The sequence below is a fragment of the Peromyscus maniculatus genome, chromosome 13 (assembly GCF_049852395.1).
Source record: "Peromyscus maniculatus bairdii isolate BWxNUB_F1_BW_parent chromosome 13, HU_Pman_BW_mat_3.1, whole genome shotgun sequence".
NCBI lineage: Eukaryota > Metazoa > Chordata > Mammalia > Rodentia > Cricetidae > Peromyscus > Peromyscus maniculatus.
The window spans coordinates 53,869,704-53,894,270 of record NC_134864.1 but is presented as its reverse complement, the minus strand read 5'-3'; the positions used below and the strand labels follow the sequence as shown (position 1 = coordinate 53,894,270).

The following is a 24,567-nucleotide window of genomic DNA, read 5'->3' as shown; positions in this document are numbered from 1 at the left end:
CAATCAAGCCGGGCGTGGTGGCGCACGCCTTTAATCCCAGCACTCGGGAGGCAGAGGCAGGCGGATCTTTGTGAGTTCGAGGCCAGCCTGGGCTACCAAGTGAGCTCCAGGAAAGGCGCAAAGCTACACAGAGAAACCCTGTCTCGAAAAAACCAAAAAAAAAAAAAAAAAAAAAAAAAAGAAAGTACAATCAAGAAAATCCAATAAGGGAATTGTATTTGGAACATATACAGAGTCCTTACAGCCAAATAATACAAAACTGAATTTCAAAATGGAAAAGGGTCTGAACAGCAGTTTCTCTAAAGAAAATAGACAGGTGTCTGACACATGCAACGATGTGCAATGTCATTATCATAAAGATAATAGAGGTTGTTTTCAGCTACTAAAGAGGAAGATTAAGAAAGAACTGTAGTCACATGGAAATTGTAAAGGTTTGTTCTCTGCTTCCTTGCTTTCCTCTAGTACACTGTTGTCTTTCAATCCCACGTGCAGGTTTGACTGTGCAGACCGGCAGTTCCATTCCATCCCTGCTACCTGGCAAGCTCTTATGGATAATACATATGATGTAAAGGAACTTATTCCTGAATTCTTCTATTTCCCTGAGTTTTTAGAAAATCAAAATGGTAAGAAATAGAGGATTTAAAATTTTATTCAACAAGTCCCAGTGAAAAATCGTGAAAAGCAATTTTGAGGGCATCTTCTGTAATATTGCATGATTTATTTCAGGTTTCTTCTGTGTGTAAACTAGTGACAGGATTGAACTGATACCAGGGAAATAACATAAAGAACCAAGTCTTACTTTTCAGGGAAGCGATATAGGAAACTAAGATATGAGTCAAATTTGAACTCCTAAGAGAACTTACCTCAGCGTGCAGTCTTTACTAGAGACACGACACTGCTGTACACTGCCATCGCAAGTCTTTGAGGTCAGTAAGGTGGTAACTTAGACCAAGGTCAGTGAGCCAAACCCATGAGTAAACTCATGTTTTTAGAGTATCATATGTGCCCGTTTATATTATGTTTTTCCTATCTATAACTAGCTTTCAGAAATTAATGACCAACTTGAGTAGTTACAAGAGACCATGTAATTCACAAAGATGCAAGTGTTCTTTTACCTTTTAAAGAAGATGGCTCCTGATTCCTTATTTGGAATGTACAAAAAGTGCACATTTAAAATAATGGTGAAATCATTGCACTTTTTGGAAATTAGGTTATTGGAGTAGAGATGCATTATGATAATTAAATTTTTAAAATATCCAAATATTTTTTCTGTAGTGTTATTTTACTTGATTATTACTACTATTTTAAATTTTTTTTGGTTTTTTGAGGGCTCTGGGAACTCACTCTGTAGACCAGGCTGGCCTTGAACTCACAGAGATCTACCTGCCTCTGCCCCCCCAAGTATTAGTACTAAAGGCATGTACCACCAGCACCATTTGGCTTTTCCTACTTTTGTGTGTATGACATACTGGAGATTGAAATCAGAGTCTTGCTCACTTGGTTGGCACATACTCCACAACCAAACTGCTTCCCTCACCTCATATTTTTTTTAAAAGCACAAATAAGTTTGCAAGATTTTGGGGTACATTTTTTACAGTTTATTAGTCAGCTATTGGACTGGAATTTAATAAAGCCAGTGTGTATGTGGAATAGGAAGAATAATTGGGCTGAATTTTAATGAAAAACTTAAGGTATTCTTTGTTCTACAATTCAAGGTATTTATTGGAGGCAATTGCTGCCCTCAGCCCTATGACCTCATGGTCTTTATGTATAACTGTGATTTTATAATTGTTTGATAGGAGTTTAGGCAGGAGAAAACAAATGTATCATCTAGTAGGAATAAATAGTAATATAAACATCACAAAGTTGCACAATAAAATTTCAGTGTTTTCTGTAATAAAAAGAGATCATTTAGTTTCAGATTTATAGGGTCATCGTGGCCAATTTCTTTCTGCATTTTCACTCTTTGATTCTGAATATTTTGCTTTGTTGATGGCTAATCCTTCTCATTGTTACAGACAACTGATGTAGCTTAAGCATAGTAGGTAGAGACAATCGCATCGTGCAAGGATGGGGGCGCTGATGTGTTGTGTCCCTCTTAAGTCTAACCCCTGTAGCTTCATTCTCTAGAACTATGTCTGTACCAGCCTCTAAAGCAGTCACATGGATGGGTGTGGCGTTTAGGGCGGAAATGCTGTGCAGATGACATGAAGGTTCTGCAGGGAAACCCAAAGGGAAGTGACTGTGAAGTGGACACTGTCCCTTTCACTCCTGGACCTTTAAACCTCACCTAGACTTGGGAAATGTGGTATTTCAAGGCAGTACCCTGCTATCTGATGACTGGTATTTTAAGACCTTTTTTTGAAGGTGTGTTAACACTTTCCTTCTCACAGTGTATGAACAGGAAAACCTCATACTTGATAAAGTTCTGTCACATGTCATGTTCAGCTAGAATAGCAACTGTCTTTGTGGAATAGTGCCATAAAAGATGCTATTCTCCATGAAACAAAACTCTCAGTGAGTGAGTTTAAGGTATAAGTTACACCATAAGTTTTAATGAACCATATTTTGTAAACTAACCATTAAAAGGACCATTATCCATGTTTAGTGTAAGGATAATATTCTATTGTAATCCAATTAAAGTGAGGAGTGTAGTGCTTTCCCTGTTCTTTTTTACTTTTCACTTGTATGTGCGCATGTGTTCCCATGCCTATGCACTTACATGGGGAGGAGTGTGTGTGTGTGTGTGTGTGTGTGTGAGAGAGAGAGAGAGAGAGAGAGAGAGAGAGAGAGTGTGTGTGTGTGTGTGTGTGTGTCCATGCATTCATTTGGAGAGGCCAGAGGTCAACATCCTTAGTCCTGTCCCACCTTAACTGGGTGGGCTGCTTGCAAGCCCCTAGGATTCTTGTAGTCACGCTCAGCTCTGTAGTCATTGGCATGAGCCACTGTACTTGGCTTTACATGATGGAGAACCAAATTCAGATATTTATGATTGAATACCTGAAATTTGCCCACTGAGTGTCTCCCAAGTTACTCCTCCCCACTTTCCTAAGAAAAAGAATTCTTACTCAGATAAACCTTCTAAAAATGAGTTTTAAAACACTTTGTGTAGTTTAATTAATGAGTAAACTATACTGCAATAGATAAGTTAAAGTATTTTTCTAGTCATAGGCCCTCTTTTGTATGTTTTACATCACTTATTTAAATCTAAAATGATTTTGATGTTTTTATTTTTTATGTGTCTTAGAATTTAATTTGGGTCACCTACAAGTTTCCCAAGAAGTGGTAAATGATGTCATTCTTCCAAGATGGGCTAAGTCAGCTGAAGATTTCATTTATAAACACAGGAAAGCTCTGGTAAGGTTTCCGTTACATCTCCACCAAGTCTAATAAAACATAGATATGTTTTTCAAAGATAAGTTAAAGTGTACTTTTTTCTAGATTAATTTATGTTATATATTACTGTTCTAAAAATACAATATATAATTTAATCTTAGGATATAATTTTTGGTGGTACTATCCATGATTATGTACCAGAATATGGGTTTCCACTTTTTCTTTTTTTAATAATATCTTACAATGGTCTATATACAAATCTAATTATAAATACCAATTATCAGTGTCATAACCTTTTGATTTCTGGTATATAGGAAACCAAAATTTTATTTTCTTGAATTGACAAGTTTTATATAACTATTACAAAAGAAACTACCACAGAAAATGCATTCCACACCAGATGGTGGTGGCACATGCCTTTAATCCCAGCACTCAAAAGGCAGAGGTAGGTGGATCAAGGCCAGCCTAAGAGCGACTTCCAGGACAGGCTCCAAAGCTACAAAGAGAAACCCTGTCTTGGAAAAAACAAAAAAAAATGCATTTCACACCTCTTATTTAACTCTCTTAGATTTGAGGAGATGTTAATAGCTTTTTTATGTTTTTTTTTTTTTCACCCAGTGTATTTCGGGACATTTTGGAATTTTTTATTTTTGGATTAGCTAATAAATCCTCTGCAAATATTTCAGAATCTGGGAACAATCCACAATCTGAGTTGGGCCTAGTGGCAGTTTCTTAGGAGGCTGAAGCCTGAGTTCCTGACTTGGAGTCCAGCATGAACAACATAATATGAACTTGTCTGAAACAAAACAAAACATACAACAACAAGCAAAATCTCAAATACTTGTAGCCTTAATCATGTTACATAAGGGATGTTCAGCCTGTGTTAGCATTCCAGTTCTCTGTGTGTTTGCTGTTTGGATTGCTATTCTGTTCACCCAGCTGGTATAATGAAATGTTTTGCAATTTCTGTTTTTGTTTCATTTCAGTTAAGCATGACTACATTTTTTAATTTTTCTGAAAGATTACCCAGCTTCTAATAAAACTAGCCTATCAAAAATGCCACTTTAAAAAAACTTAAGAGTGTTTAGGTAAATTTCCAACGAGGAATTGAAGAAATGGAGAGAGTTTACCGTTGATCATTGTGTTACTGTCTCGCAGCATTGTGTACCAAGCAGTACTCTTCTTTAAAGAAAAAGTGTGCAGATGTTTTACGTGTATGTATGTGTATGCATTGTGTGTGTGCAGTGCCCAGCAAGGACGGAAGGGGTCAGAGATCTGGAACTGGAGTTACAGGTGGTGGTTAGTCGTCATGTGGGTACTGGGAATTGAACATGCTTTCTCTTTTAGAGCAACCAGTGTTCTTCTCTCTGGCTCCATGTTTTTGTTTTGTTTTGTTTTTCCCTAAGACAGGGTTACTCTGTGTAGCCCTAGCTGTCCTGGAACCAGAGATCCACATCCTAGGCTGACCTTGACCTCAGAGATCCACATTCCTCTGCCTCCTAAGTCCTAGGATTAAAGGCCTGCACCACCATCTCCTGGCTGCTCCATGCCCTTTTTAAAATGCGTGAATTTAGATTACAGTTGGAAATTACCTGTATTAATTATTAAATTTGTTCTCTTTCTAGGAGTCTGAATATGTGTCTGCTCATCTTCATGAATGGATAGACCTGATTTTTGGCTACAAACAGAGAGGACCAGCTGCAGTGGAAGCACTCAATGTCTTCTATTACTGCAGTTATGAAGGTCTGAGCCTACCTACGTCCTCTCCTGTAGTGCTCTCATAGACCATGGGGCTTGGGCCAGGACCCTTAACCTAGGAAAGCGTACGTCATCAAAACAGCTCTTCAGATGGAAGGTCATGAAACTGCCACTATTTCAGTTTTGTAATAGTAGTTTATGATGTGTGTATATATGGAAATCTAATTACAGACACCAGTCATCATCACATGCTTTTGGTTTTTTAAATGGGAAATTAAATTTCCTGTTTAATCAAGTCTTACATTGAATATTACATAATATTTTTAGTAAACTTTGAAAGAAGGCACTTAGAATTTCCAGTAATAAATTCTTACAATCAAAACTGTTTTCTGGCAGCTATGGGCAGAAAATGATCTCTCTTTTTAAATCTTTTTGGTGTGTACACATATGATGCATGTGTGGATACACAAGGAGGTTGAAGGTATATGTCAGGTGGTCTTCCTCATTGGTTCTTCCCCTTATTGAGACAGGATCTCCCATATGTACCCACACACATGTACATTTGTGTGTGTGCACACGCACACACACACACAAATAAAAATAGGCCATTTTTCTGGTGACAAGTTGAAGACTGATGTTTTGTTTTAAATGTGTTAATCAGTCCTTGATGTATTTATCAGAGTGTTACTGGTTTGTTTTTCTCAATAGTGATTGCTTCTTGTTTTAGGTGCTGTAGATCTTGATGCCTTAACAGATGAAAAGGAAAGAAAAGCCTTAGAAGGGATGATTAATAATTTTGGGCAAACACCTTGTCAGCTGTTAAAGGTAAATTATCATCAGCTTAGAGCAGTGGTTCTCAACTGTCTTAGTCAGGGTTTACTATTGCTGTGAGGAGACACCATGACCACGGCAACTCTTTTTTGTTGTTGTTTTTTGTTTTTTGGTTTTTTCGAGACAGGGTTTCTCTGTGTAGCTTTGCGCCTTTCCTGGAACTCACTTGGTAGCCCAGGCTGGCCTCGAACTCACAGAGATCCGCCTGGCTCTGCCTCCCGAGTGCTGGGATTAAAGGCGTGCGCCACCACCGCCTGGCGACCACGGCAACTCTTATAAAGAAAACGTTTAATTGAAGGGGCTCACTTACAGTTCAGAGGTTCAGTCCATCATGGTGGGACATGGCAGCATGCAGGCAGATGGGGTGTTGGAGCTGAGAGTCCTATATCTTGACTCAGAGGCAACAGGAAGTCAACTGACAAGTCATACTGAGTAAAGCTTGAGAAAAAGACCTCAAAACCCACCCCAGCAGGGACACATTTCCAACAGACGGTGTGGCCTCCATCCCCCAGGTCTACATTAAAGGCCCACGTCATCCAGCTTCCTCCAACAAGACCACATTTCCTAATAGTGTCACTTTCTGTGAGCTTATGGGGGCCAAATACATTCAAACTACAATGTCAACCTTCCTCATGCTGTGACCCCCAACCATCACATGGTTTTCATTGTTACTTCATAACTGTAACTTTGCTATGTTATAAATTGTAGTATAAATGTTTTTGGAGATAGAAGTTAGCCAAAGGATTCACGACCCACAGGTTGAGAACTGCTGGCTTAGAATGATGTTTCGAAGTATTCTGAGACTTGAAGAGTAGTAGAGTCCTAGAAAAATTGTACTTGATAGTGTTTGATTTTTATGATTGCATTTCTTCTTTTAAAACAACATCAGTGGGTTGGGGATTTAGCTCAGTGGTAGAGCGCTTGCCTAGCAAGCGCAAGGCCCTGGGTTCGGTCCTCAGCTCTGGAAAAAAACAAAACAAGAAAACAAAAAAATAAAACAACAGCACTACTATCTCTTGGAGATTCAGTTCTAGACTTCATTTGAAGTCCCTCTACTTAATACATCAGTCTTCCTAGTATCAGGAGTCTCAATTACATGAGCACATTACAACTTAACAGAGGATAAATGCAATCATCCAGGGCTACACAGTGATCTCTGTGAGTTCAGTGCCAGCCTGGCCGACGTAGTGAGACCCTGTGTCAAAGAGAAAAGTTTAAAAAGGGTGGGGAATATAGTGCAGTGGTAGAGCTCTTTCCTAACACATACGCAGTTCAGAATAAAACAGCTCTTGGTGGGGCTCTGATTAGAGCCTTTAGTTTTGTTCCACCTCTCCCTTTCGTTTGGTTTTGTGTTTGAGACAGGGTTTCACTGTGTAGCCCTGGCTGTCCTGGAACTATGTAGCCCAGGCTGCCCTCAAACTCACAGAGATCCGCCTGCCTCTGCCTCCTGAGTGCTGGGATTAAATGTGTGCTCCACCACTGCCACCACCGCCCCAGGCTTGAGCTCTACTTTTTTTTTTAACTCCTGTTATTTTACAAGAACAGAGCTGATCTGTTGACTGGCAGGGCAGTTATCCTGCCCTGTGTGTTCATGCTTGTAGAGGTCAGCGTTTCATTTCGGGGGCGTCCTTCTCTGACACTGTCCAGCATTTGGTTTCAACCCTGATCTCTTACTGGCCTAGAATTCATCGAGTAGGCGAGGCTGGCTGGCCACCTTGGCTGGCCTTGTTAAAACAAGGGTCCTGTAAATTTGAACCCAGGTCCTTATGTTTACTTCTAGATGAGTACTTTTCTGAGCTACCTCCCTAACACTAGTTTTTGTTGTGATTAAAAATATTACAAGGGGCTGAGGTGGTAGTTTAGTCCAGGAATGCTTACTTAGTATGTGCAACGTCCAAGTTCAGGCTCAATCAACACACATACTAAAGAAGATCAGACAAGGTTAGGACTCTCAGCCTGTTATTTAAAATAAAGATGTTGTTGTTTTTTTTAAGTATTAAAACCTCATATTTAAGTGTCACATCTATTGCCTATTATCAAATATTTTGTAATAGAGGCAGAAGAATCGAACTGCACCTCCCTGGTTTGTTTTGTGTTCTTTCTGAGACAGAGCGTTACTATATAGCCCATACTGCCTTAGAACTTTCTGTAGCTGGCTTCAAACTCCAATTCCTCCTGCCTTAGTCTTCTAAGCACTTGGATAGTCAGCATTGGTGATTCTTTGGTAGAACTCTTACCTGCCAAACACTAGGATTACAGGTGTATGTTACTGTATCTTTAGAAGGACAACTCTTACACATTTTAATTGTGCCCTTGGAATAGTAATAAGGTATTTAATATGTTATCACTATGTTTAATTAACATTAATATACTTAATTCTGTATCTGACTCGGTGGGTAAAGGCACCTGCTGCCTGGCCTGTTGACCTGAACTCAGTACCCCATGTCAGCATGGTGGAGAAGAGAACTGACTCCTGCAGGTTGTTCTCTGACCTCCACACATGCACTGTGACATGCACATGCCCACATACACACAGAAAATCAATAAAATGGAATTTAGACTTAGAAGAAAAAGATTCCTATAGGCTGGATGGGAAAGATTGATCACAATAACCAATGGATACTTAAGAGAAAAAAGAAACTAAGAAATACTAAATAATTGGTGAAAGAGCATGTAAAAAAATCATTCTGATCTGGAAACACAGGAGTGATATCAATAAGAACAACTTTCAAGTAGAAGTGAGATGTCTGTAGAAAAGAAGGATGGATGGCAGATTTGCTGGGGTTGGATAAGCTAAGCCCATGGCCTGGAGTTGTTAACAGTGCCTAGTGTGCATTCTCTTAGAACAGTCCACTGTGTGTGAGTGAACACGGGCAGGTTTTCATGGAACTCTGAAATTTTTCCTTAAAATTATTTTGAAGGAACCACACCCTCCAAGGTTATCAGCAGAAGAAGCCATACAAAAGCAGACCAAGACAGAAGTCGCAACCCTAAACCTCTTCCAGCACCTCCCTGAACTCAAGTCCTTTTTTATAGAGGTAAAACCCAACTTGGTAATGTCGGAGACCTTTCTCCAGTGCTGTGTTTGTACATGTGTGTGTGGGTGTGCTCATCCCTGCCTGTAGTTGTACCACTAGAGTGGTATGTGTGTATCTGCACAGGCCTATAGTTGTATCACGTACTTGTGAAAAGCCAAAGGTCAACTCAAGTATTTTCCTTTATTGTTCTCTTCACCTTATTTTTATTTATTTATTTTACACCCCAACTGCAGTTTCCCCTCCTCCCAGTCCATCCCCCCAACCTCTCCTCCTCCATTCCTCTTCAGAAAGGGACAGGCCTCCCATGGATATCAATAAAACATGACATATCAAGTTGCAGTAAGACTAAGCACCTCCCCTTGTATTAAGGTAGGCAAGGTGACCCAGGATGAGGAGTAGGGTCCCAAAAGCCAGCAACAGAGTTGGAGACTTCCCACCACTCCCAGTGTTAGGAGCCCCACAAGAAGACCAAGCTACACAGCTGTCACATGTGCAGAGGACCTAGGTCAGTCCATGCAGGCTCCCTGGTTGTCAGTTCAGACTCTATGAGCTCCCACAAGCCCAGGTTAGTTGATTTTCTGTGTTTCCTTATGATGTCCTGACCACTCTGGCTCCTACAATCCTTCCTCCTTCCCTTCAGCAAGATTCCCTGAACTTGGCCTAATGTTTGGCTGTGGGTCTGCACCTGTTTCCATCAGTTGCCGGATGAAGCCTCTCTGATGACAATTGGGATATTCACCAGTCTATGAGTATAGCATAGACTTTTTTTTTTTCTCCAGTCAGGTTTGGTTCTGTCTTAGGCCTCTGAGTCATTTAGCCTCTGGGTCCTGGTGCTCCAGGCAGTGTCAGGGGTGGGCTCACTCTTGTAACATGGGTCTGAGGCTGAAAGAGTCTTTGGTTGGCCGCTCCCACAGTCTCTGTGTCATCCTTACCCTAGCGCATCCCATAGGCAGGACAGACTAGGTCAAAGGTCGTGTGGCTAGGTTGATGTCCCAGTCTCTCCACTAGGACTCTTGCCCGGTCACAGGAGACAGCCAGTTCAGGCTACATATCCGCTGTTGCTTGGAGTCTTAGAGTCATCCTTGTAGATTCCTGGGAGTTTCTTTTGCACCAGGTTTTTACCCTGTCCCTAAAAGGTCCCCACCTGATCCCTCCTGTTCTCATCCCCACCTGATCCCAGTCCACCCTTGAAATTTATTCTCTTTCCCTTCCCAGGGAGGTCCATGCATCTCTCCTTGAGCCCTCCTTGTTACCTAGCCTCTCCGGCTCTGTGGATTGTGGCATGGTTATCCTTTACAGCTAGTATCCACTTAAAAGTGAGAACATACCATGCTTGTCTTGCTGGGTCTAGATTACCTCACTTAGGACAAATTTTTTTTTCTAGTTCAATCCATTTGCCTGCAGATTTCATGTAACAGCTTAGTAATACTCCATTGTGCAAATGTACCACATTTTCTTTATCCATTCTTTCAGTTAAGGGATGTCTAGGTTGTTTCCATGTTCTTGCTATTACAAATAAAGCTGGTATGAGCACAGCTGAGCAAGTGACCTTGTGGGCACACCTTTGGGTATTGCCCAAGATTGGTATAGGCAGTTCTTGGGGTAGATCAATTCCCAATTTTCTGAGAAGTCACCATATTGATTTAAAAGTGGCTGTACAAGTTTGCACTTCCACTAACAGTGGAGGAGTGTTCCCTTTGCTCCACATCCTCCACATCCACCCAGCATTTGATCTTAGCCATTCTGACAGGTATAAGATGGTATCTCAGAGTTGTTTTGATTTGCTTTTCCCTGATGGCTATGGATATTGAACAGTTTCTCAGCTATTTAACATTCTTCTGTTGAGAACTCTCTTTATATCTGTAACCCATTTTTAATTTTTTTTTTTTGATGTCTAGTTTCTTGAGTTCTTTATATATTTTGGAAATCTGCCTTCTTTTGGATGTGGGGTTGGTAAAGATCTTTCCCCATTCTGTAGGCTGTCCTATTGACAGTGCCTTTTAAAGTCTTACAGAAGCCTTTTTTTAGTTTCAGGAGGTCCCATTTATAAATCATTGGTCTTAGTGCCTACACTGTCGGTATTCCATACAGGAAGCTGTCTCCCGTACCAATATATTTAAGGCTACTTCCCACTCTCTCTTCTATCAGATTCAGTGCATCTGGATTTATGTTGAGGTCTTCGATCTACTTGGACTTGAGTTTTGTTCAGGGTGATAGATATGAATCTATTTGCATTCTTCTACATGCTGACATCCAGTTAGACCAGCACCATTTGTTGAAGATGCTTTGTTTTTTCCATTGTATAATTTTGACTTCTTTGTCAAAAATCAAGTGTCCATAGGTGTGTGGATTTACACGTGGGTCTTCGATTGGATTCCATGGATCCACCTGTCTGTTTTTATGCCAATGCCATGTGGTTTTTACTACTATTGCTCTGTAGTAGAGCTTGAATCAGGGATGGTGATACCTCTGGAAGTTCTTTGATTGTACAAAATGGTTTTAGCTATCCTGAATTTTCTGTTTTTCCATATGAAGTTGAGTATTGTTCTTTTGAGGCCTATAAACAGTTGTATAGGAATTTTAATGGGGATTGTGTGGAATCTGTATATTGCTTTTGGTAAAATGTTCATTATTCCTATGTTCATCCTACCAATCCGTGAACATAGGAGATCATTCCATCTTCTGCTGTCTTCTTGCATTTCTTTCTTCAAAGTCTTAAAGTTCTTGTCTTTCACATGCTTGGTTAGAGTTACCTTAAGATAGTTTATATTATCTGTGGCTATTGTGAAGGGTGTTGTTTCCCTGATTTCTTTCTTGGCTCATTTATCATTTGTATATAGGAGGGCTACTGATGTTTTTTCTTAAGTTAATCTTGTATCCAGCCACTTCACTAAAGGTGTTTATCAGCTGTAGGAGTTCCCTGGTAGAATTGTGGGAGTTGCTTATGTATATTATCATATCATCTGCAAATAAGGATATTTTGGCTTCTTCCTTTCCAATTTGTATCCCCTTGATCTCCTTTAGTAGTTTTATTGCTTTAGCTAGAATTTCAAGTACTATATTGAATAGATATGGAGAGAGTGGACAGGACAGCCTTGTCTTGTTCATGATTTTAGTGGAATTGCTTTGAGTTTCGCTCTATTTAAAAATCACACGATCATCTCAACAGATGCTGAAAAAGCCTTTGAAAAAATCCAATACCCCTTCATGATAAAAGTCTTGGAGAGATCAAGGATACAAGGGATTATACATAATAAAGGCAATATACAGCAAGCCAAGAGCCAACATCAAATTAAATGGAGTGAACATTGATCTATTTTGTTAACTGAGGTTCTTTCTGAAAGTCTTATGTTGTGAAAATCATATATTATGATCCGAACATAAATATCATTCTGAGGAAACAATTACCATCATCTTACCACAATGCAAAAGAACAATGATTTGAATGTATTTTTCTGATGTGTCTGTAGTTTCAAAATGACAGCTAACGTTTATCATGGATAACATTACTGAATATATACCATGTACCAGATATTATTCTAAAAGGGCTATAAGAACTAATAGTGCTATGAAATCCAATAAATAATGTTTTTTTTTTTTTTTTTTTTTGGTTTTTCGAGACAGGGTTTCTCTGTGTAGCTTTGCGCCTTTCCTGGGACTCACTTGGTAGCCCAGGCTGGCCTCGAACTCACAGAGATCCGCCTGGCTCTGCCTCCCGAGTGCTGGGATTAAAGGCGTGCGCCACCACCGCCCGGCTTCCAATAAATAATGTTATAAAACCCATAAAAACTGCTTTTCTCTTCAAATAGTGAATCAAGAGCCATTTGTGATTCCAGCCAGGGAAGCCAGATTAATGTTTTTGATGTAAAGCCTAAAAGATTTTCCTATAAATTATAAACAACTTTCTCATTTAACTTACTACATGTGCATTATGTTTGTGTCAGTACAGCGGGGGCAGGGAAAGATCCTAAAAATTCTGTTTTAACTAATTGCTGCTCCTTGGCATCTCCATCTGCTCCCAACAGAGGACTGGAATTAGACAGGGATTGGTTTCAGATTATTCACGTGTGCTGGCTATTCAAACATGGCATATAATTCCTTTCCCACATTTTATATTAAATTATTACATGATCAGGTAGAGTAAAATTAGGTATTGTAGGGATCCCTGTCTAAACAATAGAAATTTTCAATAATTAGTACCTAATAAAATGAACAGAACCAGCCATTAAATGCCTTTTATTTTACAGGGAATTAGTGATGGTATTCCTCTATTAAAGGCCATCATCCCTAAAAATCAATCTCGTTCTTTTATGTCTCAAGGCAGCCCTGAGTTACTGGTAAGTTGATATATACCTATTTCATATTGCTATGTCTGTATTCATTAGTTTACCAGAAATAGGAATGAATGTAAAAATATTTCCGTTACATTCCTAAACTTCATCGTGTGTGTGTGTGTGTGTGTGTGTGTGTGTGTGTTGTGCACGGTGTGCACGGTGTGCACGCGTGCCTTTGCCTTCCAAGTACTGGTAAAAGCAATGTTTTTTTTAAGTTACGTGAATCGGGGCTTGGGTAACATGTTGTTTTATAATTGAAGGAATAAAAAGCTTTTCTCTCTCTTTTTTTTTTTTTTTTTTTTTTTGGTTTTTCGAGACAGGGTTTCTCTGCGTAGCTTTGCGCCTTTCCTGGAGCTCACTTGGTAGCCCAGGCTGGCCTCGAACTCACAGGAATCCGCCTGGCTCTGCCTCCCGAGTGCTGGGATTAAAGGCGTGCGCCACCACCGCCCGGCCGCTTTTCTCTCTTAAAATCAAGTACACACTAATACTGTTGTTTCAGGGACATTGTAACGGTTTGTCAACTCTCCTCTTTGGCCTAAGTGATAGTTACATCTTATTTGTCATGGTAAAGGTAGCTTCAGTTTCCTCTGAATGTTAACACTAATGCTAGTGACCTGAGAAGTTAAGATGAAAAGTAATTAGCTAAAGAAAACAACTATTCTTACTGTAAGCTGTAAGTAGGTTTTTCCACTTGAATTATTTAAGATTTGGTTTTATGTATCTTACACTGGTCTCCAAATGATGGATGTCAAAATCTGTGAGCATCTGATTACTCTTAGCCACATTCTTTAATCTTTTATTTATTTCAGCTTTCATATGTTCTTTTTTCAGGTAACAGTTAGCATGAATTATGTTATTGGAACCCATGGATGGCTACCTTATGACAGAAACATTTCTAACTACTTCACATTCATCAAGGATCAAACTGTGACTAACCCGAAGTAAGTAAGGGACAGCTAATGGGTTTTGTTGTTGTTGTTACTGGGGTTTTGTTTTTTTGTTTTTTGTCTTTGTTTTTGTGTTTTGGTTTTTTTTTTTTTTTTAATTACACTCATGATATTCATTAATTACACTCATGATATTAATCACATTTGTGATATTCATAGATTACATTTGCAGTATTCATTCAATTATATATATATATATATGCCGAATGTCATTTATTGAAGGAGGGGGGAGGTCTTAAATATAGGCTTATAGCACAATGGGAGAACCCTGGAGGGCAGAAGTTTGCTACTGATGTTTTACAATCTTGCATCTAAGCTGTAAACGCCCATTATTCAGGATACACAGACAAGGATCTTCCCTTAAGCATTCAGGAGGGTGGAACTTGGCAAGGAATTAGCATTGGGAGGATATCAAGGTCAAGGTCCACAAGCAATGCAACAGTAACCCAAAATGGGGGCCAGGAACCCACAGGTCTCCCTTTTATTAAAAAATGAGCTTCTGACTTGGGTTGTGTGGGACGTCAGCAGGTCACCTTACCCATCATGGAGATGCCTGCCCAGGCCACACAGGCGCTCTGTCTTAGGTTGGTGAGCGCCCCCCCCCCCCCCCCCCGGCCAAGCATTACCTGTCTCTGAATACTCATTATCATACAGGCTCAATTGTGTGAGCTGCAGAGTTAACTGCTGCCAAAGATCTCAAAGTGGCACTGGGCTTGCAATCTGTGTGTTTGATACAGAAAAGACCAACAGAGGTCCTATCTCACCCATAGCCAGTAGGCTAAAGGCAGCTGAGCCATTCCCTTCCTTAATGAGCCATACTGTACGTTGGAGTCCTTGTAAGATAATATCCCAAAAGCAAATGAAACTTGAGTTTATAAATTTATAATTTTCAAAGCCAATCGAGATGTATATAACTACTGAATTAAATTTATCATGCCCAATAGAATGGAAGATTAACTAACTGTGGTAGCTACTTTTGCTGCCAGGGTCTCCACTGTGCTAGCTGTAGTAAGCAATTATGAAATGGTAATCCCAGAGACAGTAGCAGCGGTGGTCGCCATTGCTATAACAGCAACAGCGGCAGCAGCAATGTCAAATTCTCTTCTGGATTGTGTGGACATCCACTAGCATGGATACAACTCCAGTAACACGAACCACCAAGGCCCATTTTTCTTGATCCCAGCATGACTTTGGCTGGCAGCTCTTCTGGAGAATCCAATCTCATGGCTACAGTTCCTAGGCTTAGTAATGGACAGCTAATGGGTTTTGTTGTTGTTGTTGTTGCTGGGAGGTTTTTGTCTTTGTTTTTGGGTTTTGGTTTTTTTCCTGAGACCGGATTTCTCTGTCCTGGGGTCTGGCTGTCCTGGACCTCACTCTGTAGACCAGGCTGGCCTCAAACTCACAGAGATCCACCTGCCTCTGCCCTGTGAGTGCTGGGATTAAAGGTGTGCACCACCACCGCCCAGTGATTCCTGTGATTTTTAAAGTAATGCTCTGAGACACCAATTTCCTCTTCTTTCTCACTTTGCCTCCCCTTCTCTCTGGTTTTAAGTTATAACCTGACAGTATTTGGCATTCAGACATTGCTAAATTCCCATTATAACAAATGTAGAATAAAATATTACATTGGAAATGGTGAATGGTCAAATTACTCTTTACTATTTACAAATAGTCTTTATTGGGTTTTTGTTGTTGTTTTTGGGCAGTGTCTTATTACGTAACTGTCCTGGAACTCACTCTGGAGACCAGACTGACCTCAAACTAACAGTTTTCATGCCTCCTGAGTGCTAGGGTTCAATACTGTACCATCCTCCTGTCTGAGGTACTTTACTGTTGGTAATCGTCTAAGTGATCTCTTAAGGAAAATTCTAAAATTCAATTGTGTTTACAGAGCTCAGCGAACTGTGAATGGTCCTTTTGCTCCAGGGCTGGAAATTACTTCCAAACTTTTTGTGGTGTCACATGATGCAAAGTTGCTCTTCAGTGCTGGACACTGGGATAATAGTATCCAAGTAATGTCACTTACCAAAGGCAAAATTGTCTCACATAACATCCGACACATAGGTAAGAATGAACTTTTCACAAACCTTCTTCTTCTGTGTTTTCAACTGTGTAGAAGTGGCACATGCTCCTGTAAGGGATACTTAGTATGTTGGGGGTGCATTCAAGCACCATGTACATTAAATATGTTTTCATACTACATTAGAAGATATTAAACCCAGTTTTATTAAGTTATATGGTAGACATAATGATTTTGTGTCTACATAATAAAATTTGTCATCATTAGATAAGGACTTTATTAACAGTAAAGTATGACAGATAAAATTGCTGAATATATATTAACCTGGTACATCTTAGTATTTCAGGCCTTGGTATAAGAATAAAAGTTTTGCCGGGCAGCGGTGGTGGTGCATGCCTTTAATCCCAGCACTTGGGAGGCAGAGTCAAGTGGATTGCTGTGAGTTCGAGGCCAGCCTGGGCTACAGAGCAAGATCCAGGACAGTCACCAAAACTACACAGAGAAATAAAAACAATAAAAGTTTTTTTCTCAATAAGCTTGTTAAATGAGGGTAATGGAGTCTGCTGCTAACTCTACTGGTGATTTTTTTGTTTTTATTTTGTTTAGATAACATTTTTTTTTTTACATATTGACCACAGTCATCATCCCTACCTTCTCCCCCCCCCCCCATTTTAGAAAAGGACAGGCCTCCCATGGGCTTGAACAAAGCATGGCACATCAAAGTTGAAGCAGGACCCAGCTCCTCCTCTTGTGTCAAGGCTGGGTGAGATAGTTCAGCATGGGGAACAGGTTCCCAAAAGCCAGCTAAGCTCCAGGACAGGTCCCGATCTCACAGCTAGGAGCCTTACAAAGAGACCAAAACTGCACAACTGTCACCCACATGCAGAGGGCCTAGGTCAGTGCCATGCAGACTCCCTAACTGTTGGTCCAGAGTCCATGAGCTCAGGTCAGCTGTGGGTCCCCCCATCATGACCCTCTGGCTCCTACAATCCGTCCTCCCTTTCTTCAAAAGACTCCTGGAGCTCAGCCCAGTACTTAGCTGTGGATCTCTGCATCTGCATCTGGAAATCAGTTATTTCTGATGGCAATTAAGGTAGTCAACAATCTGATTACATCTACTGGTGATTTCTAAGGTATCACTTAGTGTAGCTGATTATGGGACTATTCCAGAAAATTGGGGGGGGGGGAGTTTTGTTTGTTTCTTTGTTTTCATTTTTGTTTTTAGAGACAAGGTTTCTCTGTGTAGCCTTGGCTGTCCTGGAGCTCACTCTGTAGACTAGGCTGGCCTCAAAGTCACAGAGATCTGCCTGCCTCTGTCTCTCAAGTGCTGGGATTAAAGGTGTGTGCCACTACTACCCGGTTGGAAATTGCTTTTTATGTTATGAATTTGCAGCATAATATGTACTGTCTTTTGTATTTATTTATTTGTTTGTTTTGTTTATTGTATGTGTTTGAGTGTTTTGCCTGCATATTTTTCTGTATATATGTCCTGTCTTTTCTATTTATTTACTTACTTATTTACTTATTTATTTATTTATTTATTTATTTATTTATTGTATGTGAATGAGTGTTTTGTCTGGATGTTTATCTGTATACCACATGTGTGCAGCACCTGCTGAGTCTAAAGAGGTCAATGGATCCCCTGGGACTGGAGTTACAGATAGTTGTTGGCATTTATGTAGGTGCTAGGAATCAAACCTAAGTTCTCTGAAAGATAATCCATAAAATACTAACTGCCATCTGTCAAGCCCCTGTACTGTTTTTTTAAGGATCCATTCCATAAGACAGCACTTTCCAGTGGGAGGAGAATGTGAATGGGGTGAGGGAGCAGAAAGCATAGCTACAGGTCCATTCTCAGGTCTCTGACCCTCCACGATGCTGCCAGCCACCATTAAACACTTAGCAATCCCATCTCACCCGAATGAGAGGTCTCAGGAGTCTCTCCAGATGACTGTGACCCTGCAGATGTCCTGTTACTCTGGCCTGATGTTTTTGTCACATTTTTATTATTTTGTGTATGGGCATGGGCACACACGCATGTGCACTTGAGGACTGCTTGCCGGCGTCTGGTCTCTCCTGCGATGTGTGTCCAAAGGGACTGGTGCAGGTCCCCTGTCTCAGCAGCAGCTTCCTTCACTTGCTGGGCCATTTGCCAGCCTGCCTTAGTGATAATTTGAACATTAACTGAGATTGCCCTAAAGTTCTGTTCTGTCAAAACAGACCCATTTTATTTTTTTCTTTCTTCAAACAGATATTGTGACTTGCTTAGCTACAGATTACTGTGGAATACACTTGATTTCTGGTTCCAGGGACACTACATGTATGATATGGCAAATAACACAACAGGTAATAATAACACCTTCTATGTTCTTGGACTGGGGTGACAGGTTGTTCTCTGGTAGTAAATGACATTTTGAGAGTTTTGTTTTCTGTGTTCTGAGTTCTGACCTATTTGAAGCACCGCTCTTTTCTAGCTTTGTGTCTGATTCGTGGCTGATTCTCTAGTAGTTACCAAAACTGACTCATTGCCAACTAACATAATGGCATTCCTCCTGTCCTTCTGGTGGAACTGTAGAAGTTGCAGGTATTCTTCTCTCTGTTGTTTTCTTATGACATTGGTTTAGAGAGGACTTTTTTTAATGCTTTCTAACCTTGTTAACAGGCTGTCCACACCTCATTTTCTCTTTTGCCTCTTGTATTGATAATTACAATATTGATAGTTTTGGTGTTTTATAATACATCACTATGACTCAGTAGAAAGCAAGTATTGTTTACCCAGTCAATTAATGTTTTTCTAGGCTCCCTATTCCTTTCCAATTACCTACTTTTATATGACTGCCACAGTGTTTTTGCTTTAGTAACTAAATGTTTATTTAGACAGATTCCTCTTTCATGCTTCCTTTACTACAACTTTTTCCTCGGGTTCTTTTAAGTGAACATTTGTTTTTATTAGAACTTTTAGGCAGACGGTTCAGTAGGTAAGTTCTTGCTGCGCAAGCATGAGGCCCTGGGTTCAGATCCTCAGCGTCCATGTAACAATAGGGCAGGCATATCAGTGTGCCTGTAACTCTGGTACCGGGCAGGGGCAGATGCAGGAGAGTCCCAGCAGTGTAGGAGCCAGCCAGCCTCATGGAAAGGACAAGAGCCAGGTTCAGTGAGAGATTGTCCTAAAAACAAGAAAGAGAAGCGATTGAAGATATCATGACATCAGCCCCTGGTTTCCACACATGCATGCCCAGCTCCCGCCACACACACGCACACACACACACACGCACCACACACCTTCTCACACAAAACCCTCACTTCATCAGTGTCACCAGTAGTGTCCTCTAGCATTGTTCTTCTATAAATGCTTTCAGAGTTTCCTTTTTCTAAATGCAGTAAATTACAAAATTTCTTAGATTCGAACTGCCTTGAATTCATGTAATGAACTAATACTGCTTATTTTTATTGATACCACATTTTGCTGTTGTATTTTATTTGCTAATACTATAATTTTTTTTAAACAAGGCCTCGCTTTTTTTCTGTATTCTTAAATAAAAGATTATTTTTTTGTTTTATGATTACCATGTTTAGTATTTAGAAATGCAACCTTTTTAAAATGAATTTAATGTTTCTTTTTTCCCTTGAATTGTAAAGTTTTCTGTTACTTTACTTGATACAGGAATGATCTTATTTGTAAATATTAAATTAAGTATATAGGGGAAATTAAGTATATAGGGAAATTAAGTATATAGGGGAAATCACATGTATCTCGGAGTAGAATTTACAGGAGAATTTGTGTGTAATATAGAAACAGAAGTTCTAGACAGACTTATCTAAAATAAATACGAATAAAACAATATGACACACAACTGACATTCTTTTGAATATAGAATAAATGTAAACAAGGCTGTTTTAGTGACAAAGGCTTTCTAGAGAAATTTTCTTCAATAAATTGTATTATTAGCCTGCAGTTTCAGGCTGAGGCAGGAGCATCACAAAGTCAAGGCTTGCCTGGCTACAGAGTGATAGTTTAAAGTCAAACTGAGTAACTTAGCAACACTTATGTTTCAAAAATCGTTTTTTTAAAGACTGAGGACATAGCTCAGTGTTGCATCATCTGCATAGCATGCCTGAAGTCCTAATAAATGTTTAAAGCATCATTAATGATGGTGCACAATTAGATTTCTAGCAAGAGGATTGCTGGACAACCAGCCAGGCTATGTGAAAAACCGCTCCAGACTCAGTGAGAGACCCTGTCTGTCTCAAGGGAGTAAGGCTACTGTGCATGCATACATACAAAATTAAGAAAAAGGATGATTGCTATAGAAGTTAAAGACAGGAGCTAGAGATGTGGCTCAGTGATTGACACTTACTGCTGCTTTTCCAGAGGACCCAGGTTTGATTCCCAGCACTTCTATCAGACTGCTCACAGCTGCCTGTAACTCTGTCTCCAGGGAATCCAGTGCTATCCTCTGACCTCCACAGGCATTCACACAAGACACTTACATATAAATTAAATAATAATAAAAATTAAAGACAAATCAGAATAAATATAATTGAGGTCCCTAAAGTACAGACTCCAGGACAGTGGTTCTCAACCTACCTAATTCTGAAACCCTTTAATGCAGTTCCTCATGTTGTGGTGACCCCCAACCATGAAATTATTGCTACTTCATAACTGTAATTTTGCCACTGTTATGAATTGTAATGTAAATATCTGCTATGCGATTCCCAAAGGGGTTGTGACCCACAGGTTGAGAACTGCTGCTCTAAGAAGTATTCACATATATAAAATGTTTATTTGAATTTAAGGAAGAATAAATATGTAGATTAAAAGAGCAAATATCTTGGAAAAATTAATCTAAGAAGTCAGCATTGATACCATTCCATTTAAGTCTTGGGCTGAGTATTAGTGTGAGTGAATTCAGTGATTCTACCTACCTGTCATATTACTTTGTTAAGAGGAAGTTTGAGTACAGTATAAACTTGGTTACAAAAAAAAAACAAAAACAAGAGGTTTGGGAGCAGAGGGAACAAACAGCAAGACACCATTTCACCTTTATTTTCTTTTTAATTTTAGGGAGGCTCTCCTGTGGGCTTAGCGTCCAAGCCTTTTCAGATCCTTTACGGACACACTGATGAGATACTGAGTGTGGGCATCAGCACTGAGCTTGACATGGCAGTGTCAGGGTCAAGGGTAAGATTGCACCTTGAAGAAACAATATTTCTCTATAAATTGAGTAACAATATTTATATTTGAAAAGTTGTTTATGGAAATAGAACTTTTTAATATTTATTTTACGCATTGTTAAAGTAGAGTAATACAGAAAGAATAAATTTAAAAGAGGCTGTGTTGTATGTGGGGATCTTACTGGCCTTACTAGTTAAGGAAGATGGCACTCTACAAGATAAAATACTACTTACAATTCCAAGATTAGGGTTTTACCTAAAGCATGTAAGTCCTTTATGGGATAATTATTTCTTCAGTTTCTTTCCCACATTTCTTTATCCAGCCACTTTGCCGTTTCTTTTTTGTTTGGTGTTTTTCATTCTTTGACATCTCCTGTGTGTAGGACGGCACTGTGATTATACATACCATTCAGAAAGGTCAGTACATGAGGACGTTACGACCGCCTTGTGAGAGTTCCCTGTTCCTGACCATTCCCGGTTTGGCTGTATCTTGGGAAGGACACATCGTCATCTATTCCAGCTTGGAAGAAAAGTCCACCCTCAAGGTATATAGCACTTCTTTGCAGTAGGTGCAGGTCATCACTCATGTCTCCCTCCCCCCCACACTGCAGAGACAGCATGAAAGAGGCTGTTTTCCTGTGGTGTCATTGTTCTTTCTCACTGTTAGATAAACTTCTGCTACAGTCTCGTCCTCATATTTTGTTTCAGAGATCTCTTTTGGCCCAATATTATACATGGTTTCAAACGTAATATCTTATAGCTAAGGATATAACTTGGTTGGTAGACTGCTCGCCTTGCAAGCCTGGAGCCCTAAGTTAAATCCCCAACCCCATGTACATAGCAATTTCAAAGCATTTGTTTTAAAATATATTTTAGTTTTTCAAGACAAGGTTTCTCTGTGTAGCCCTGGCTGCCCTGGAACTCACTCTGTAGACCAGGCTGGACTCAAACTTAGAGATCCACCTGCCTCTGCCTCCTGGGTGCTGGGATGAAAGGTGTGTGCCACCACCACCCAGCAAAAACCCTAATTTTTGATATGAGGAATGTCATGAGCTGTAAGTAGCAGTGATAGCCAGCATAAGTTCTTTTGTGGGTAAGACAGTATGGAAATAAACTTGAACTCTATGTATTCATTTCCTTTTAGTAATAAAGCGTTTAAGTATCAGGAGCATCTTTTTTAGGAATGTGGAATATTTTTGGACTGGAGAATATTTTAACTCTTTTATTTAACTCTTAGTTGTTTCCATGGCAATATGACTTCAAGTCAATCTGATACTGTCTGTATCCTTTTTCTTTAAATGCAGCCATGTTTTTATTCCAAAAATCTTACTAATTATGTTAGTTTTAACTGACAATTTAAAAACTCAGCTTTTATTCAAAATCCTTAAAGTTTCCTAATTCTTTATAGGATAAGAACATGTTACATGTGTTTTCTGTAAATGGAAGGTACCTGGGGTCTCAAGTCCTGAATGAGCAAATATCAGACATGTGCATAATTGGAGAACATGTTATCACTGGCAGCTTACAAGGGCTCCTGTCTATAAGAGAGCTTCATGGGTAAGACACTAAAATGTTCAAACTGTCGAAGAACAGGTCGCCGTGGGGCTGGGAAGGTGGTTCCGAAGGTGGTAGTGCTTGCTCTGTAATATGAGGGTGTGGTTTCTAATCCCAGTGTGCGCGCACACACACAGAGTCATAATGTGAGCAGCTTAACAGTTTCAGAGGTTCAGTCGATTACCATCATGGCGGGGAGCATGGCAGTGTGCAGGCAGACATGGTGCTGGAAAAGTAGCTGAGAGTCCTACATCTTGCAGGCAACAAGAAGTTGACTGGGACACTGGGTGGTGTCCTGAGCATAGGAAACCTCAAAGCCCGTCCCCCACAGTGACACATTTCCTCCAACAAGGCCACACCCATTTCAGGAAAGCCACATCTCCTAATAGTGCCACTCCCTATGAGATTATGGGGGCCAATTACATTTAAACCACCAGTGATCTTGTCTCATGAAAGATGGAAGGTGAGAACAGACACCTGATGTCGTCCTCTGAACTCCATGTGTGCACCAGGCATGCACACACGTGCAAGTCACACAGACAAAAGAGGCAGCAGTGTTCTGAGCATGCTGGAATATACCCGTAATATCAGCATTTAGGACTCATTACCTATTCCAATGATATCGTTCCTTTTTTAAATCATCCACGTTTTAAGAATCTTCTAACAAGAAGACTTGCAAATTAGCAAAACCAGTGAACTCTTAGTTCATATATATACACACTTATACATTGGGTTCTCTACTTTCTAGTCATTAAATAACCACAGGCATTTGTTATAATAGACTATCAGACAAAGCAAATAGACCTGTTTTATTAACCTCAAAGATTCACATACATGTACTTTCTTTTGGGACTTTTTACTCACCTTTCACTTATCAGTCGACATGATAAAAGCATTTAATGAAAGCTTATATTCTCAGTGTTGTGGTGTTTAAATATAATAATTGACCCTGAAGGGTTGAAGACTCTTTAGAAGTTGCCAGTCAAGGCAGCACATTCAGGAGGATTGTGTGTTCCAAGTCAGCCTAGCCTGCATAGCAAGACCCTATCTCAAACAACAACAACAAAAGGAAGCAATGTATGCTGAAGACTAGCAATTGCTAGGATCTGCATGATCAGAGGAGTCTTGTTGAAGAGTTAATAGGATTTCAAGTGGAGATGAACTTAGGGAAATTATGAGAAATTGAACTATAGTTGGGGATATGGCAGTGTGTGCCTATAAATCCGACATCTGTAAAGTTGGGATGCAGAGCTAGATAATGAAGTTACCTCCCGTGTATAACCTGTGCATCCATCCTATATGCATGTAACTGTGTCTGGTTTTTATCTCTTCTAGTTTGAATCTCAGCGTCACTCCATTAACCATGCGATTACCTATCCACTGTGTTTCTGTAACCAAAGAGTACAGCCACATTCTTGTGGGCTTAGAAGATGGCAAATTGATTGTAGTGGGTGTTGGCAAGCCAGCCGAGGTAAAATTCAGCATCATGGATTTCTCCTTACTATTGTGGGCTCCTTTGGTCCTTTATTCTAGCTGATTCAGAAGTCTCCATTATGTATAAACTGAAACATAAATTTGACTTTTCAGAAAGAGCCAAAGTATAAAGTTGTTAATCAGTAGTGTTCATACTATGA

At 39.9% G+C, this 24,567-nt stretch overlaps 1 protein-coding gene across 4 annotated transcripts in view; it reads left to right on the top strand.

Annotated features, from left to right (window-relative positions):
* Window positions 1–24,567, top strand: part of Nbeal1 (neurobeachin like 1) — a 148,268-nt gene that overhangs the window by 119,058 nt on the left and 4,643 nt on the right. For all 4 annotated transcript variants that reach the window (XM_076550315.1, XM_076550313.1, XM_076550312.1 and 1 more), the window contains 13 exons: window positions 493–623; window positions 3,248–3,357; window positions 4,962–5,079; window positions 5,762–5,859; window positions 8,787–8,903; window positions 13,151–13,240; window positions 14,069–14,178; window positions 16,076–16,248; window positions 18,456–18,550; window positions 21,270–21,386; window positions 21,763–21,924; window positions 22,788–22,936; window positions 24,269–24,404. In XM_076550315.1, coding sequence (XP_076406430.1) covers window positions 493–623; window positions 3,248–3,357; window positions 4,962–5,079; window positions 5,762–5,859; window positions 8,787–8,903; window positions 13,151–13,240; window positions 14,069–14,178; window positions 16,076–16,248; window positions 18,456–18,550; window positions 21,270–21,386; window positions 21,763–21,924; window positions 22,788–22,936; window positions 24,269–24,404 — 1,606 coding nt within the window. The remainder of the gene's footprint in view (window positions 1–492; window positions 624–3,247; window positions 3,358–4,961; window positions 5,080–5,761; window positions 5,860–8,786; window positions 8,904–13,150; window positions 13,241–14,068; window positions 14,179–16,075; window positions 16,249–18,455; window positions 18,551–21,269; window positions 21,387–21,762; window positions 21,925–22,787; window positions 22,937–24,268; window positions 24,405–24,567) is intronic.